Here is a 16235-nt window from a genome sequence, read left to right on the forward strand (position 1 = left end):
TCTCTGTGACCGCCAGAGGCAGTCAGATTCTAACGACAGATGCCTCAGACAGGAGCTCATCTGAATGGAAAGTGGATACAAGACAAGTGGCCTGCCAGACTGCAGCATCTACATATCAACATGAAGGAGATGTTAGCAGTGTCCAGTTTACATACAAGGATTTACTTCTTCCAGGGCAGGTGTTGATTCTAACAGACAACACAACTGTCATGTGGTACATCAACAAACAAGGGGACACATTTATCCTCTATGCAGGCAAGCAATGATTTTGTGGGAGACCAGATGTGTTAAGCAGGCAAATCATGGATCCCCACGAGTGAAACTGGATCTTCATGTATTTCAGACATTGACAGTGTCATGGGGAACTCCAGACATAGATCTGTTCGCTTCTCCACTAAACCACCAGCTGCCAAAGTTTTGCAAAAGGTTTCATCACACAGCCTGGAAAGTGGATGCTCTTTCTTTCAGTTGGAAAAATCTTCATGTGTATGCCTTTCCACCTCTGCCTCTCCTCCCAAAGGTACTTCTAAAGGTCAGACAAGACAAGCCAAGGATGATTTTAATAGCTCCAGATTGGCCTACTGGTACCCATTGCTGAGGAGTCTGGTAAGCAGAAGGACGGGCTGCTCAATGTCAAGCTTCAGCTTGGCATATTCTGTTTTGAACCATAGCAGGTCTCAGCTTCCAACAAGTTTTGAATGTGATTATGGAAGCCAGAAGACCTAGTACAAGGAAAGTGTGGAAAATGGAAGAGATTTTTATTTTGGTGTGCAGCAAAGATGTTTCAGAGCCAAATTTGAGTGTGGCTCTTCAATATCTTACTGAGTTATTGGACAAAGGTTTGTCTTTCTCTTCCATTAAGATTCATGCTGCAGCAATTTCAGCTCACTATGATTGTGACCCACCATTGTTTTCTCATCCTTTGTTCAAGCAATTTCTTAGAGGGCAAAAGATATCCTCCTGCTTGGGACCTTTTGTGTTGGAGAAACTCACTCTACAACCTTTTGAGCCTGCAGCTACTGCTGAATTGAAATATTTGTCATGGAAGACTGCTTTTTGTTAGCCATTACATCTGCAAGAAGGGTGTCTGAATTGCAGGCCCTTATGGCGGTTGAGCCTTTCCTTTTTTTTCAAGGATAGGGTATCTTTACTAATCCTTCCTTTATGCCTAAAGTGGTTTTGTGGCTTTAAACCAAACTATTCATTTGCCTACCTTTTATGCAGATCCCAAAATAAGGGGAAAAGATTTTGCACACTTTAGATGTACACAGGCAGTTTATTAAGCAGGACTAAGGATTTTGGGCAGTCTCAGCAGTTGTTTGCTTTGAGTTCTCAGGGCAAGCCTGTGTCAAAACAAACTATTTCTAAGTGGATTGGGTTTTGCATTGCATTTTGTTATTCCCATCATGGCAAGGAGATTCCAGCTGGGATTAGGCCTCATTCCACTAGGGCTACTGCCACTTCAACAGCATTTCTAAGGGGGTGGCAACTATTTTGGAGGCAGCTACTTGGAGTTCAGCCTTCCTCTCTACTCTAAATCTAGGGCTGGTTTTGCCACGGCTATTTTGCAGGGCATGTTGTCAGCTCCTGCTTCCTTATGATTTGCCAGCCTCCTTACCTCTGCTTTGGGATTCTACCGTTAGGACTGCAACAGTGGTATGAAGAACATAGTACAGTTTTGTACCTACCATAAATGTAGATGAAGATCCACATTGCTGCAGTCCAATTCTCCCTCCTTCCCTCTGTGTTTAGGGGTGGTTGTGTGGGTGAGGTTATACTCTTGTAAATTTGTATATATTGTATATATATTTGGTGGGTGTGTTTTTGGTTTTAGCCTTATCTTTTAGGTCTTCTGACATCTGGGGCAAGAAAAGACTGAGGATATGAGGTCATATTTGTACCCTGACTGGGACAGCGGACTACCCAAGTGTTAGGACTGCAGCAATGTGGATCTTCGAACATCTACATTTATGGTAGGTACAAAACTGTACTTTTTCCCAGTTGATGGAGGGGTAGTTGAAGTCACCTAGTATGAAAATGTTGGGTTGGAGCCTAATAGTTTCCATGATGCTTAGGAACATGGAGTGAGAGTCTTGGGACATTGTTGGGAACCTATAGCAGGCTACAACCTGAATCGCCATCTTACCCAATGAGAGTTGTACCTGAAGTATCTCAGATGTGTTATGCTGAGCGACTACTCTGGAGGTGTGCATATCCTTTATGAATATACAGATACCACCACCTTTGGACCTTCGGTCCATGTTCTGGGGATGAAAGGTGTGGAATGAGTTACAGCCTGGTAGTGCAGGGGTGCTTTCTGCTTCTTTAAACCAGGTCTCCATTACAGCACAAATGTCGATGTTCTCCATTTTAAGGAGTGCTTCAAGCCAGTGCATCTTGAGATTTAGACTTCAAGCACTGAGCAGCATGACCCTCAGACTGCATTTATTTATAGCTGTTATGGTGGTAATTTGGTCTTTGGAACACCACCTAAAAAGGCACTATAGGGGTGGCAAGAGCCTTAGCCAGTACTTGGAAACCCAGGGGTGAGAGATGCAGGCCATCTCTGGTAAAGCATTGAGGTCTGTCAGTCATGTCATCCCAAGCAGACAGATACTGGATCCAATTAGAATGGCACCAGAAACTTAGCCAATTGTTTAAGTCAATCATTTTATGCTTGTACTGTGGTATCATTCTGGGTGATGGTAGGATGCTGCGCAGGTCTAGGGTCATACCTGCCTAGGCCACATAATCCGAGAGCTCCACCATGTCTCTTTTCATGTTGTCCAAGGAGGTGCATCTCAAGTCATTCACACCCACATGGACAATGACAGAGTCATACTTGTACTTGTTGTGGAGTGACCTGAGTACTTGTGTTATTTGTTGGATTCTGGCACCTGATAGACAGATGAGTGTTACCTTCTCTTTATTCAACCTAGAGAATGGGACATCAGTGTGCCTCACTATTGAGTCACCTATGATTAGTGTATTGGGCAAGCTGTTTTGCCTTAGGGGATTAGGTTGAGGATCACATGGTTTAGGTGAGCTATGTGTCTTGTGGTTTATGCTGTGTTGTGGTGGTTGAGTGCATTTCTGCCTTGCAGGTCTCTGCTGTTTGGGAAGATTTCTATTGAGAGCCTCCACAAAGGTGGGTGTGTGGTTTCTGTTTTTATGTGAGAGCTGTGATGGTGGGTGTTCTGGAGGGCTATAAGTTCCATGTGGTGTGGTGCAGGTGTTGACCTTCTCCTCTTGACCAGCTATTCCGGTCTTCGCTGGAGAGTGCATGGCTTCCAATCTGGAGATAGAATGCATCTCTCACAATCTGAATGTTGGGAGGTAAGAGGAGAGGGTTGTCTGTGTACATGAGGCAGTTGCTACACTGCCTATGAATTCCCAAGTTCACCAGGTTAAGAGGAGAAAGCACAGGGAACTGACCTTTAGACATGCCAGAAGGGATGGTCATCATTACTAAGTACCGGAGCTGTTTCCTTATAGGACATCTAGTGCTGATAATACTTATGTGTGCTACAATAATTGCTACAAAAAGCCTGGTGAAGTGCTAGGTTAATAAGCTAATTAAAATGCAAGAAAGAAGGGAACTCACAAGATCTAAGAGAAAAATTGAAGAGCAGACTTTTTGGCACCGGTAATAGTTTACCCCAGCTTAGCGGCACTGCTTGGCGTGCAAACATGGGCTTTTAAACCAGAAAGTTGAAAGGGATAGAAAAACTGCCCAAATGGTCAATAAACTACATTTGGAGCCAGAAACCACTCCTCTTGTGGTTAGGCTACCTACTGCTTACCACTCCCACTGATAAGCTGGAAGGCTTCCCTCTAACACAGAAAGCTCTGGGGAACCCAAAAACTTGCAAAACAGTCCTGGATGAAGGAAATCTGTATCTGGACTACTCTAGTAACAGGAAAGGCAGGAAACAAGCTTAGAACTTTTTTTTTTTTTTTTGCAGAAAAAAAATTAAAACAGTAAAAAAAACACTATAAATGCAGTGCAAGCTAGCACACACGAGTGTGTAGCAATATATATTTTTTTATTTTTACATGTACTCTTCTTTGTTTGTCTTTCAGCTTTTCACGGTTAGGGGTCGCCACAGCGGAACTCCAGTCCGCTAATGATTGGCAGTAGATTTTCATGAACACCGAGGTGCCAGCCCGAGGTCCAACCTTCAACGAAGGCATCCCCATTTACGCACGTCTTTTGAACGCCCACCCAACCGCAGGATGGACATGCAGACTCCACACAGAAGGCACTCCCCGCACTCCAGCCGAGAATCGAACAGGAGAACCTCTTGCTGTGAGGCTACAATGCTACCACTGCACCACCTCGGATTCACCTACATATTGCATAAGATTGTTCCTATAGGAATTAGGCAAACATTATATAAAATATCCCACTCAAAATCTTTGTAGATAAATGAGTGTGTGTATACCTTTAAGAAGCTATCCAAGGGTTTGCAATAGAGTATAAATACTGAGCACATGCGAGCCTGACTGCCATTTTGTAGTTAGCTGTTGAGATGTGAACATGTATGTATGTATGTAAACTCAGTTTGTTTGTATTTAAAGATGCTGCTATCCATCCTGATGTGTTTATATGTATTAAAGCATCTGAATGAAACCCCAAGCCTTCTTTTTATTTGTGTTAGAGGTGAATGAGAAACAACCTTTAAAATGCAGTACACAGTTGAGTAGTGTAATGTTAATAAAATGAAGGTCGGATTTTGTTAAACATTAGACAGAAAACTTGTGTAACTGATTTAAAACAGAATGTGCTATCGGGTTCTCTTTTGTTTATAAACTTCAGATTCAGAAATCATTTAACCAGTGAATATATGAAGCAAGAAATCCTCTGATAATAATACCAACCATAGGCTGAACACAATGAAATCTATATTTTAGATGGAATGCCTCACCTTATCTCCAGGCTGTGGTCTCATCAGTGAAACCTGATCGTATCCTCTTCGGAACAAAGCCCACAAAGCATCAAGCTTACCCTGTAAGAATGATCATACTATTAGTTTCAAAGCTTCTACATGACATGTACACATGTTAAGTAACTCTGGATACACAGTAAATATCTAAAAAAATCTCTATATGTTTTACATTCATTGCAAAATAAATAAATAAATTAGTGTACATTATATAGATAAACAGTAGATAAATTGGAATTTCTCCAAAGTGCCTGTGTGTGTGTGTGTGTGTGTGTGTGTGTGTGTGTGTGTGTGTGTGTGTGTGTGTGTGTGTGTGTGTGTGTGTGTGTTGTGTGCACACACTGTGTGAGAGTTACTGAATATGTGCATGTCCTATGATGGGACAGTACCCCTTTTGAGATTACTTACATTCATTTGACCCCAAAATTGATTGGATGAATAATTGTGAAGTGAATTAATAGAATGTATGCTTGAAAAACTTCTGTCAACCATGTGTTCCCAAGAAAGGTAATGGCAATACAGTAATGGCAGTTGTAAAAGGATTTGAATATATAATTATAAACAAAAATTTATTTTAAGGAGAAAACAAGCATCCTACAAACAATATCACAGTCATTTAGAGACAGAATAGCTTTGGATACTGCTGTGAGTTGTACTAAAGCTCAACCATATTTATTTCCTTTGTTAAAAAAAGTTGCAGTATTGCTAACAAAGTTGTGTAAAATTTAATCAGATAAGCTACATTTACCTTGTTCCCTATAATGATCATATAGTTTTACCGTGATCATGTCTGGGACTTGTACAGTATTGTAGTGTTGTGCTTATTCTAAGGGTCTGTCAGCACTAAGTCCCTGAAAGTTAAATGTAGATGCAACAGGCAAGGGATAGCATCAGAATGCCAGGTTAAAAGCCAAGCAAGAAAGTAGACAAGCAGGGGGAAATACTCAAAGCAGCAGTATATCAGCATCCTGGAAGAGTAGCTGTATTACATCAAGAATATATAACTTATACCTCTCAACTTTACAGATTTTCGCAGAAAATCCATATTTTTGTCTCATCTTTTTGGTCTGCTTCTCATAAAATTATAGTTTTCTTGTAAATCGTTGGCAAATCATTCAGGAATGAAGTCAGAAAATAATGACAGACATTTGAGTTTCAGACTTCATAATTTTCAGAAAATTTATGTTAATGCAAAATCTGTTCTTCTATCAACTTTCTATGTTTGTAACAGTGATATTTAAAACTTGTCCCTATTTTTGGGCATTTGATCCCCATCATTTATGGCTTTGTCCAGATTTCTTGCTCAAAGATGTCGAGAGGTATGATGATCAAAACAAAGCTGTCCCCCTGTACCTGAAACAGTGCATCCTGTGATATGTAGAGCTGGGGCACACAATGACAGCTGCTGGCACAGAATGACAGGTAGGGCAACCCAGCAAAGCTCAGTAGTCGGGAGAAATAACATACCACACTGGCCACACTGTTCATGACTTAAGTGCTGAGGAAAGGAGTAGATAAGAAATTGGAAAGAAGAGTAGAGCAGACAGAAAAAAATTTCAAGAGTCACCGATATGATACGGGTCATCTGTTTCCATAGCAGTGGTCAGCTGCCTGATCCTAAAGGACCCCTTCATCCTAAACATCCAATAAGTTAGCTAACTTTCTTATATCGAAGTACTTTACCAAAAATAAGTAGGTAAGTAAATAAATACATTTCATCCACAGGCTTGAAAACCATCTCAACAATATTACACAAGTAGTGTCTTAAGCACTGCTTCTTTCCCAACTCCATAAATACTGCCCCTTTCACTACAAGAGATCCACATTTGACTGTTCCACCATGATTTTCAAACTGTACTTTTGGCTTCTTCTTGTGGGTAAACCATCTGCTCTTACATCTACCCTTTTAGATCACTACAAGAAGGAATAATTTCTCCCAGAAAACTACTATTTGCCCTTTGTGACTCATAAAGAATATCTGTAAAACATATCTCTGCTATCTGGTACTCTCTTCCAATAAATAGTTGAAATTTAATTTTTCACTTTTCAGGAACTACCCAGTAACTTGCTATTTAAACTTAACTCAGTGGAACTGTTATTCTAGTATTAACTAATATTGCTTTTATACATATGCTTCTCCTTTTTGGTATGTTATGTCTTCTGTTTTTTTTTTTTTTTTTTTTTAATTTTCAACTGCTACTAATGTATAATTTATCACTGAAAATAGTGCAGTCATAGTGGATGTTAAGTTAAGCACTGGAAACAAGATAATACACTTCTTTGAAGTCTTTCTAATGAAATGCATTGCATAACATAATTTAAATTTCCATCTCCCAATATGTGTTCCAATGGCTTCTTCTTAAGGTCTTTTAATAACTTCCTTGTCTAGACTCGATTTTGGATACTTGTTTTAATAGAACAGCAATGTAAAATTTTCTCTGTATCTTAGAAAGATTTGTAATTCTTGCTGCTCTTTGGAGAAGGAGTTGTTACTAAAAGTATGAATTGAATTCCTTAAAAAAATTTATGAAAATATATCTAATTCTCTGAACCCAGTTTATGAAAGAGAGCAAAGCAGAATAACATCATAAGAAATGCGTATGTTTTAAAAACATAATGGAACCCAGAAGTGAAAAATAACTCTGAAGAACATCGGCTTGAATCTTAATATTGTTGTATGTGTACTGTAACTAAAATAAAAACTTTCTTCCTTTGTGGTTCCAAAGTTTAATCCTAGAAATTGTAATTGTTGCATAACTGCGATTGCATCAGTTTTTCTGTCAAAAAGGGTATTATTTATCCTTTAGGTTTATTATTTTTGTGGTTGTAAGAATGTGCTTAGGTTTATTATCAGTCTTTTAGACATCTTTATTAAATTATCACTTATGGCATAGGCAATCACACATTTATATAAATGAAAACAAATCATTATGACATATTTTTAGTTGCAAATATTATGTATCACTTATAATCTATCCGGTCATTGTCAAACAATACATAGCTCATTCAAATTCTGTCTTCTTTTAAACCTCATTCCTCCTCCAAAATGTTACTCCCCGTGTATTGTTCCTGCAATTCCCATTTTGCCATGTAATCTGCTCCTACCCTTTTCTAAAGATCCCATTTCCAGTTGGTTTATCTCTGTTACGATGTTCACTACTTCTAATACAGTTCCATTTTCTAGTAACTGTGTTAACATTCAATATTTTACATGCTATGCTAATTATCCATTTTTAATAGCAACATCTCTTCTAGATTCAGTGTTGGCCTTTCAATTAGGATCCCCCATTTATTTCACTTTGTTTTTCCTATCAAGGATTGATATCAGAGTATAGGCAATCAGTAGTCTACAGCCCAAACAAATTCTTGACCTCTTCCCATTCAGTTACCTTTCCCCACTCTAATTATTATTATAATATATTCCAGCCCCCTCTTGCCTATTTTCTGTATCCCTAATTGCAGTAATCCATAGCAGCAGACGCTCCTTTCTCATTTCCTATGTTGACTTTGAAATGTTGACAAGTTTTACTACTTTCTGAATATAATATTCTGTATGGTTATTGTTATTCTCCTTAAGGTTCTAGAGCCAAAATCCCAGCCCTTGTTTCTTGAGCTTCCTGCCTGTTTCAGCATCATCCCTTTCCACTTCGAATTACAGCTTTCTGCTCATTCTATGTATAGGAGCCTTAACTATGTAGCTCTGAAATACCCCTTTAAATCAGGTAATCTGAAACCACCTTGTTCTACAGGAAGGATCAGCTTATCCCACTTGACTCTTGCCATCTTCCCCTCTCTTTATTACTTGCTATCCACAGCTGTGCTTGATAAAAATGTGCCTGACCTGTGTATGAAAAAAGAGACTAGAGACTAGAACCATTTTGACTACTTTTATCTTGCTATCCATGTCCATAAAAAGCTTCCAATTTCTCAGTTTTTGTATTATCTTTTGTTTTGTTCCTCACACACATCATTAGCTACCATAACAAAATTATTTTTAATCCTTACTCACAAGTACTTCATTTTAACATAAAATTATAGTTTTCTTGTAAATCGTTGGCAAATCATTCAGGAATGAAGTCAGAAAATAATGACAGACATTTGAGTTTCAGACTTCATAATTTTCAGAAAATGTATGTTAATGCAAAATCTGTTCTTCTATCAACTTTCTATGTTTGTAACAGTGATATTTAAAACTTGTCCCTATTTCTGGGCATTTGACCCCCATCATTTATGGCTTTGTCCAGATTTCTTGCTCAAAGATGTTGAGAGGTATGATGATCAAAACAAAGCTGTCCCCCTGTACCTGAAATAGTGCATCCTGTGATATGTAGAGCTGGGGCACACAATAACAGCTGCTGGCACAGAATGACAGGTAGGGCAACCCAGCAAAGCTCAGTAGTCGGGAGAAATAACATACCACACTGGCCACACTGTTCATGACTTAAGTGCTGAGGAAAGGAGTAGATAAGAAATTGGAAAGTAGAGTAGGGCAGACAGAAAAAAATTTCAAGAGTCACCGATATGGTACATCTGTTTCCATAGCAGTGGTCAGCTGCCTGATCCTAAAGGACCCCTTCATCCTAAACATCCAATAAGTTAGCTAACTTTCTTATATCGAAGTACTTTACCAAAAATAAGTAGGTAAGGAAATAAATACATTTCATCCACAGGCTTGAAAACCATCTCAACAATATTACACAAGTAGTGTCTTAAGCACTGCTTCTTTCCCAACTCCATAAATACTGCTCCTTTCACTACAAGAGATCCACATTTGACTGTTCCACCATGATTTTCAAACTGTACTTTTGGCTTCTTCTTGTGGGTAAACCATCTGCTCTTACATCTACCCTTTTAGATCACTACAAGAAGGAATAATTTCTCCCAGAAAACTACTATTTGCCCTTTGTGACTCATAAAGAATATCTGTAAAACATATCTCTGCTATCTGGTACTCTCTTCCAATAAATAAAGTCAACAAAGTATATCTCATGCAGGTGTGAAATGGCGAAGAGTTCGTCGTAATAAAAACTTAAATGATCCAAGTTAAATACATCCAAGGCTTGCAGTTCTCGAAATGAATGCAACCGAAGTAATTCAGCAAATAATTTATTTGTGCACAGTGAGCGCTTTCACCCGAAGGCTTTTTCAAACTATTACAGCAGCCATTATTCACTTTGACTTTAAATAAAACAGTAAAAGCACACAATTGGTCAGCACAGTTTCACCTAATTTACATACATGATTAAAAGGCGCGCTTTCTAGCGCTTCATCTAAAATCAATACAAAAAAGAAATAAAACGCACAACAACAAAAATCATACCCATCCGACCCATTAACTACTACACGCTTCAAAAAGAAAAATGTAAGATATAATGTTCGTATGAGCTACAAATATCCTATACTCAACCAACATTTCCTACATACACTTCACACTGTACTTTCTAACGTTTCATCTAAAATTACTGCTGGGTGACTAATATACAAAACATAAGTCACACAGCAGCTATCTACACAAACACACTGCGTAAATCACAATCACACTATACAAATCACTAACTAATACATACATCAAAAATCAATAAAGATGCAAGATCAAATGTCCATCTGGGTTAAAAATACCCTGTCCTTAACCAAACATTTCCTGCATACACTTCTAAACTTATTTAAAATTTATAAGAATATGACTAAACACTATTCAAATAACTAGCTCAAAATGTCTGTTCAAAAAATACATATATCAAACAGACAATGAATATATGTCATAAAGTCCATAAGCATAATAAAGACCATAAATGCGTACACGCTTAAATGGACAGGACCAATCTATAATCATCATCAAGCCCACATGAACATGTAGGGAGAAAGCGAAAGACAAACAAGGGGGGGGTATAACCCTAAATCTACAGATATGACCTAAACCTATACTAACAAAGGGGCACAAAGTAGATATTATCTAGTGGAGTATAGGTATGGATCGTCATAGGATGGATGTAGATGTATAAAATATATAATATATATAAAAAACGCACCCAACAGCGTACGTCTAATCAGATAGTAGTTTAGGCAAAACTATATATATAAAGAGATTGTTACATTCAGGGCTTCATCAGTCTTTTCTTCCTTAGAATAGGTTTTAATTGCACCCTGTCATTCAAACCAGGGTGCATATCAGATCTCATCCGTATTATCCATTTCAACTCACATTCCAATAAAAAATTGTCAACGTCACCCCCTCTAACACTGGGCTCTACCCTCTGTAACACACAGAAACTGAAATAATGTTCAGATCCTGTATTTCTAATATGCTTAGCTAAAGCATTATTCATGGAACCTAGGCGTATATGGTACACATGATCTCTTACTCGTTCTCTCAGTTGTCTAGACGTTTTCCCTATATAGAAAGCGTCACAATACGTGCATTTGGCTAAATAGACAACATACATGCTTTTACAACATGTTTTTGTCTTAAAACTATATTCAAAATGAGTAGTAGGATGAATAAATTCCATTCTGGTATCTATAAACCTACATTGATTACACTCATTACAGGGGCGTGTATTGTAAATTTCCCTTGTAACATCCATATCATGAAAAAATGATCTATGACATAGCTTACGTTTGAGGTTTGGTTTATTTTTATAAACAAAATTGGGATCTGACCCTACTAATATGTTAATTTCTTGGTCTAATTTAAAAATGTCCCAATACTTAATTATTATCTCCTTTATATCTTTAACATCCCTTGTAAAGTACAATGAAAATCTAACATCATTCCTCTCCTCCTTTCCTTCACACAATCCATTTCTATCCAATCAGAAAAATATGGGCATGCTTTACTATTCCTCAAATCCTGAACTATTTTAATTTTCTTGTTAAATCCAGGCAGGAGCGTTCATCTTTTGGGTGGTTTGTTTCTTATTTTGTTTACACGTTTTTCTTGAGTACCACCCGAGGGAGATGGCTGAGAGTGTGAAGAGTAACAACATTGAGTTGCCGTATAGACCGGATGAGAATGGGGCGTTGAACCGGAAGACCACGCGTTTCCTTGATTTTGTATCTGGTAGAGAGAATCTTTTACTCTGTTATGAACCGGATTTGGCGTCTGATTCGAATGAAGAAGGAATTATTGAAGATGCTGGATTATCCATGTTGCTGTACCAGTTGGAGTTAGATTTCCTTAAACTAAAGAGGCTGCAGCTGCAACGGCAGCACTTCGAAGCATATATAGCCAAACAAATTGTTCCTCGAGGCCTTCGTGTTTTAAAGATGCCTACTTCAGGTAACTCAGAACCGGAATTACTTTTGAAATGGCAACAATTAAATTTGACATTAAGCTATGACTATATGAGACTATTGAACGATTTCCATATGCCTGAGGAGGAAGCCCTCCGCACAAAAGTGAATGAACAGTTTAATGTAATTATGTCAAAGTATGAGACAACCAAGGTTGAGACTAGACTTGACAGGTTAATGGACAATGTCCACATTTTTGAGAAGAGACTTTTGGAACAAAAAAGGACTAAACTGTTAAGAGACATTAAGGATTTTAGAAACGGCCATGTCTTTACATGGCCGCGTTTTAACAGTGTTAATAATTCCGTTACTAATCAAGATGTAAATGGGATGCGTAATTCTAGGGATAATAATAGAAGTTCTGTAGTAAGACCTGTAACTGAATCGCATCCTTTGATGGAGGCTTGTTCTACATCTGTCATTAATGAAGAGAGGAGATTGAATGAAGGAATGCATGTTACAGTTATTGGTGATAATGTCAGAATGGAGGATAAAATAGATGATGAAAGAGAAATAATTACTACACAAATACAAGGGGCAACTAACCTTAATGTAGTGAATGATGGAAATTCCATCATTGAAAGTGGCTCCGTTAGAAAGAAGATTATAGGTAGTAGTTTACCAAATATAAGTGGAGGCAACAACAGTACTATACATCAGGCCCCTTTCCCGATCCCCGCCTCACGGTTCACAGGGAGACAGTGGTCTCAGAGCAGGGGCAGGTACAAACAAAAAGGTTCAGGAGAGGAACCAGCAGGACATACATTAAAGAAAATGTGGGAGAGAGTTCAGAATCATTAATAATAAATTTATCTAGCAGAGTATTGAGTAAATATGAAGAGGAAGTCCTGAATAAAGGGCTTAGTTTTATCCCAACATGTGATAGTAACATCACAGATTCAATTATAGATGTTAAGTTATTTATTAGAAAGGTGCAATTAAGGTTGGATTTTGGAAGCTGTGACAATAATTTATTAGTGGAAGAGAGAGAGAGTTGTTCCGCTCTAATAGTGTCTATACACCAGTATTGCACCCACTTCTAGATACCTATTCAAAATTAGTTGAGAATGAACTGCATGAATTCTATAATGACAGGAAACATAATAGGAGCTATAGATCTAAACAAAACCTTACGTTTTTACAAAGGCAGGCCTTGAGAACATTGTGTAATGATTACTCCTTGGTTATTAGACCATCAGACAAGGGAGGACCTGTAGTGATAATGAACAGGTCAGATTATGATAGAAGTATGAAGGAGTTACTTAGTGATGGGAATTTCTATCAGAAAATAGAAATGGAAGAAGTAGAGGTAAAGGTCTTTCAGATCTACGATGCCCTGGATGATTTGCTCAAGAGTGGTTTGATATCAAACACATTGTTTGGGTATTTGAAGGTTAATAAACCACTGATTCCTATAATTCAGGGTCTACCGAAGGTCCATAAATCAATAGAAAAGCCACCTATGCGACCTATTGTGGCAAGTCAAGGTTGGGTGACTGAACCCTTCTCCATTTTTCTTGAACACTATTTAAGACCTATAGTGGATGAAAATCAGTTTACTTTGAAAGATAGTAAACAGTTCCTGTTGGATCTGTATGAGTATGTTAGGGGGCTGGACACTCACCAACATTTCATGTTGGTTACGTTGGATGTTGTCAGCCTCTTTACAGTGATACCAAATGAGGAAGGCATTCTGAGAATGCAAAGGTATTTAAATACCAGGACAGAGATTGATGCTAGAACTGTTGATTTAGTTACACTTTTCCTGGAAATAGTTCTTCAGAATAATGTTTTTGTATACGGTGAAGAGGTATACATTCAGAAGGATGGCGTGGCTATGGGCACTTCGTGTGCCAATAGCTACGCCAACCTAGTAATGGCTGACTGGGAAGCTGAGCTCCTCTTACCGAATGCATCCTTTAAGAACAATGTTGGGTTCTATCGGAGGTTTGTCGATGACCTCTTCCTCATTTGGAAGGGGTCTGAGGAGTCCCTACTTGCTTTCGTCAGAGAGATGAATTCTATGACCAGTTTTCTTAAATTTACACTCAATTATTCTGAGGAGTATATTTCCTATTTAGATGTCAACCTGTATAGGTTGCAGAATGGATTGTTAAATACTAGTATTCATAGAAAACCATGTTTTAGGAATACGTTATTGCACCGAAGTAGCATGCATCCGAGATTTGTTTTTGACAATATTATGAAGGGGCAGATGATGAGAGCCTCAAGGCTCAGTCCTACAGCCTCAGGCTATATAGAAGAGATTAAGAACTTAACTAGTAGGTTTTTGGAAAGAGGGTATGGTGAGTTAGATTAAACAAGAAAATTAAAATAGTTCAGGATTTGAGGAATAGTAAAGCACGCCCATATTTTTCTGATTGGATAGAAATGGATTGTAGTGAAGGAAAGGAGGAGAGGAATGATGTTAGATTTTCATTGTACTTTACAAGGGATGTTAAAGATATAAAGGAGATAATAATTAAGTATTGGGACATTTTTAAATTAGACCAAGAAATTAACATATTAGTAGGGTCAGATCCCAATTTTGTTTATAAAAATAAACCAAACCTCAAACGTAAGTTATGTCATAGATCATTCTTTCATGATATGAATGTCACAGGGGAAATTTACAATGCACGCCCCTGTAATGAATGTAATCAGTGTAGGTTCATAGACACTAGAATGGAATTTATTCATCCTTCTACTCGTTTTGAATATAGTTTTAAGACAAGAACATGTTGTAAGAGCATGTATGTTGTCTATTTAGCCAAATGTACATATTGTGACGCTTTCTATATAGGGAAAACGTCTAGACAACTGAGAGAACGAGTAAGAGACCATGTGTACCATATACACCTAGGTTCTATGAATTATGCTTTAGCTAAGCATATTAGAAATACTGGATCTGAACATTATTTCAGTTTTTGTGTGATACAGAGAGTAGAACCTAGTGTTAGAGGGGGTGACGTTGACAATTATTTATTGGAATGTGAGTTGAAATGGATCATACGGATGAGATCTGACATGTACCCCGGTTTGAATGACAGGGTGCAATTAAATCCTATTTTACGAAAGAAAAGGTTGATGAAGCCCTGAATGTAATAATTCTTCTATATATACAGTTTTGCCTAAACTACTATCTGATTAGACGTACGCTGTTGGGTGCGTTTTTTATATATATTATATATTTTATACATCTACATCCATCCTATGACGATCCATACCTATACTCCACTAGATAATATCTACTTTGTGCCCCTTTGTTAGTATAGGTTTAGGTCATATCTGTAGATTTAGGGTTATACCCCCCCCCCTTGTTTGTCTTTCGCTTTCTCCCTACATGTTCATGTGGGCTTGATGATGGCTATAGATTGGTTCTGTCCATTTAAGCGTGTATGCATTTATGGTCTTTATTATGCTTATGGACTTTATGACATATATTCATTGTCTGTTTGATATATGTATTTTTTGAACAGACATTTTGAGCTAGTTATTTGAATAGTGTTTAGTCATATTCTTATAAATTTTAAATAAGTTTAGAAGTGTATGCAAGAAATGTTTGGTTAAGGACAGGGTATTTTTAACCCAGACGGACATTTGATCTTGCATCTTTATTGATTTTTGATGTATGTATTAGTTAGTGGTTTGTATAGTGTGATTGTGATTTACGCAGTGTGTTTGTGTAGATAGCTGCTGTGTGACTTATGTTTTGTATATTAGTCACCCAGCAGTAATTTTAGATGAAACGTTAGAAAGTACAGTGTGAAGTGTATGTAGGAAATGTTGGTTGAGTATAGGATATTTGTAGCTCATACGAACATTATATCTTACATTTTTCTTTTTGAAGCGTGTAGTAGTTAATGGGTCGGATGGGTATGATTTTTGTTGTTGTGCGTTTTATTTCTTTTTTGTATTGATTTTAGATGAAGCGCTAAGCGCGCCTTTTAATCATGTATGTAAATTAGGTGAAACTGTGCTGACCAATTGTGTGCT

General features: G+C 37.7%; 1 protein-coding gene across 1 annotated transcript in view; it reads right to left on the reverse strand.

Moving 5' to 3' along the window:
• The window catches only part of LOC122789359 (anthrax toxin receptor 1-like), a 1490698-nt gene that overhangs the window by 338830 nt on the left and 1135633 nt on the right, over window positions 1-16235 (reverse strand). The window contains exon 17 of the mRNA XM_044056748.1: window positions 4929-5009. Within this exon, the coding sequence (XP_043912683.1) occupies window positions 4929-5009 (81 nt within the window). The remainder of the gene's footprint in view (window positions 1-4928; window positions 5010-16235) is intronic.

Source organism: Protopterus annectens, chromosome 14.part0 (assembly GCF_019279795.1).
Source record: "Protopterus annectens isolate FY-2018-M chromosome 14.part0, PAN1.0, whole genome shotgun sequence".
Taxonomy (NCBI): Eukaryota; Metazoa; Chordata; order Ceratodontiformes; family Protopteridae; genus Protopterus; species Protopterus annectens.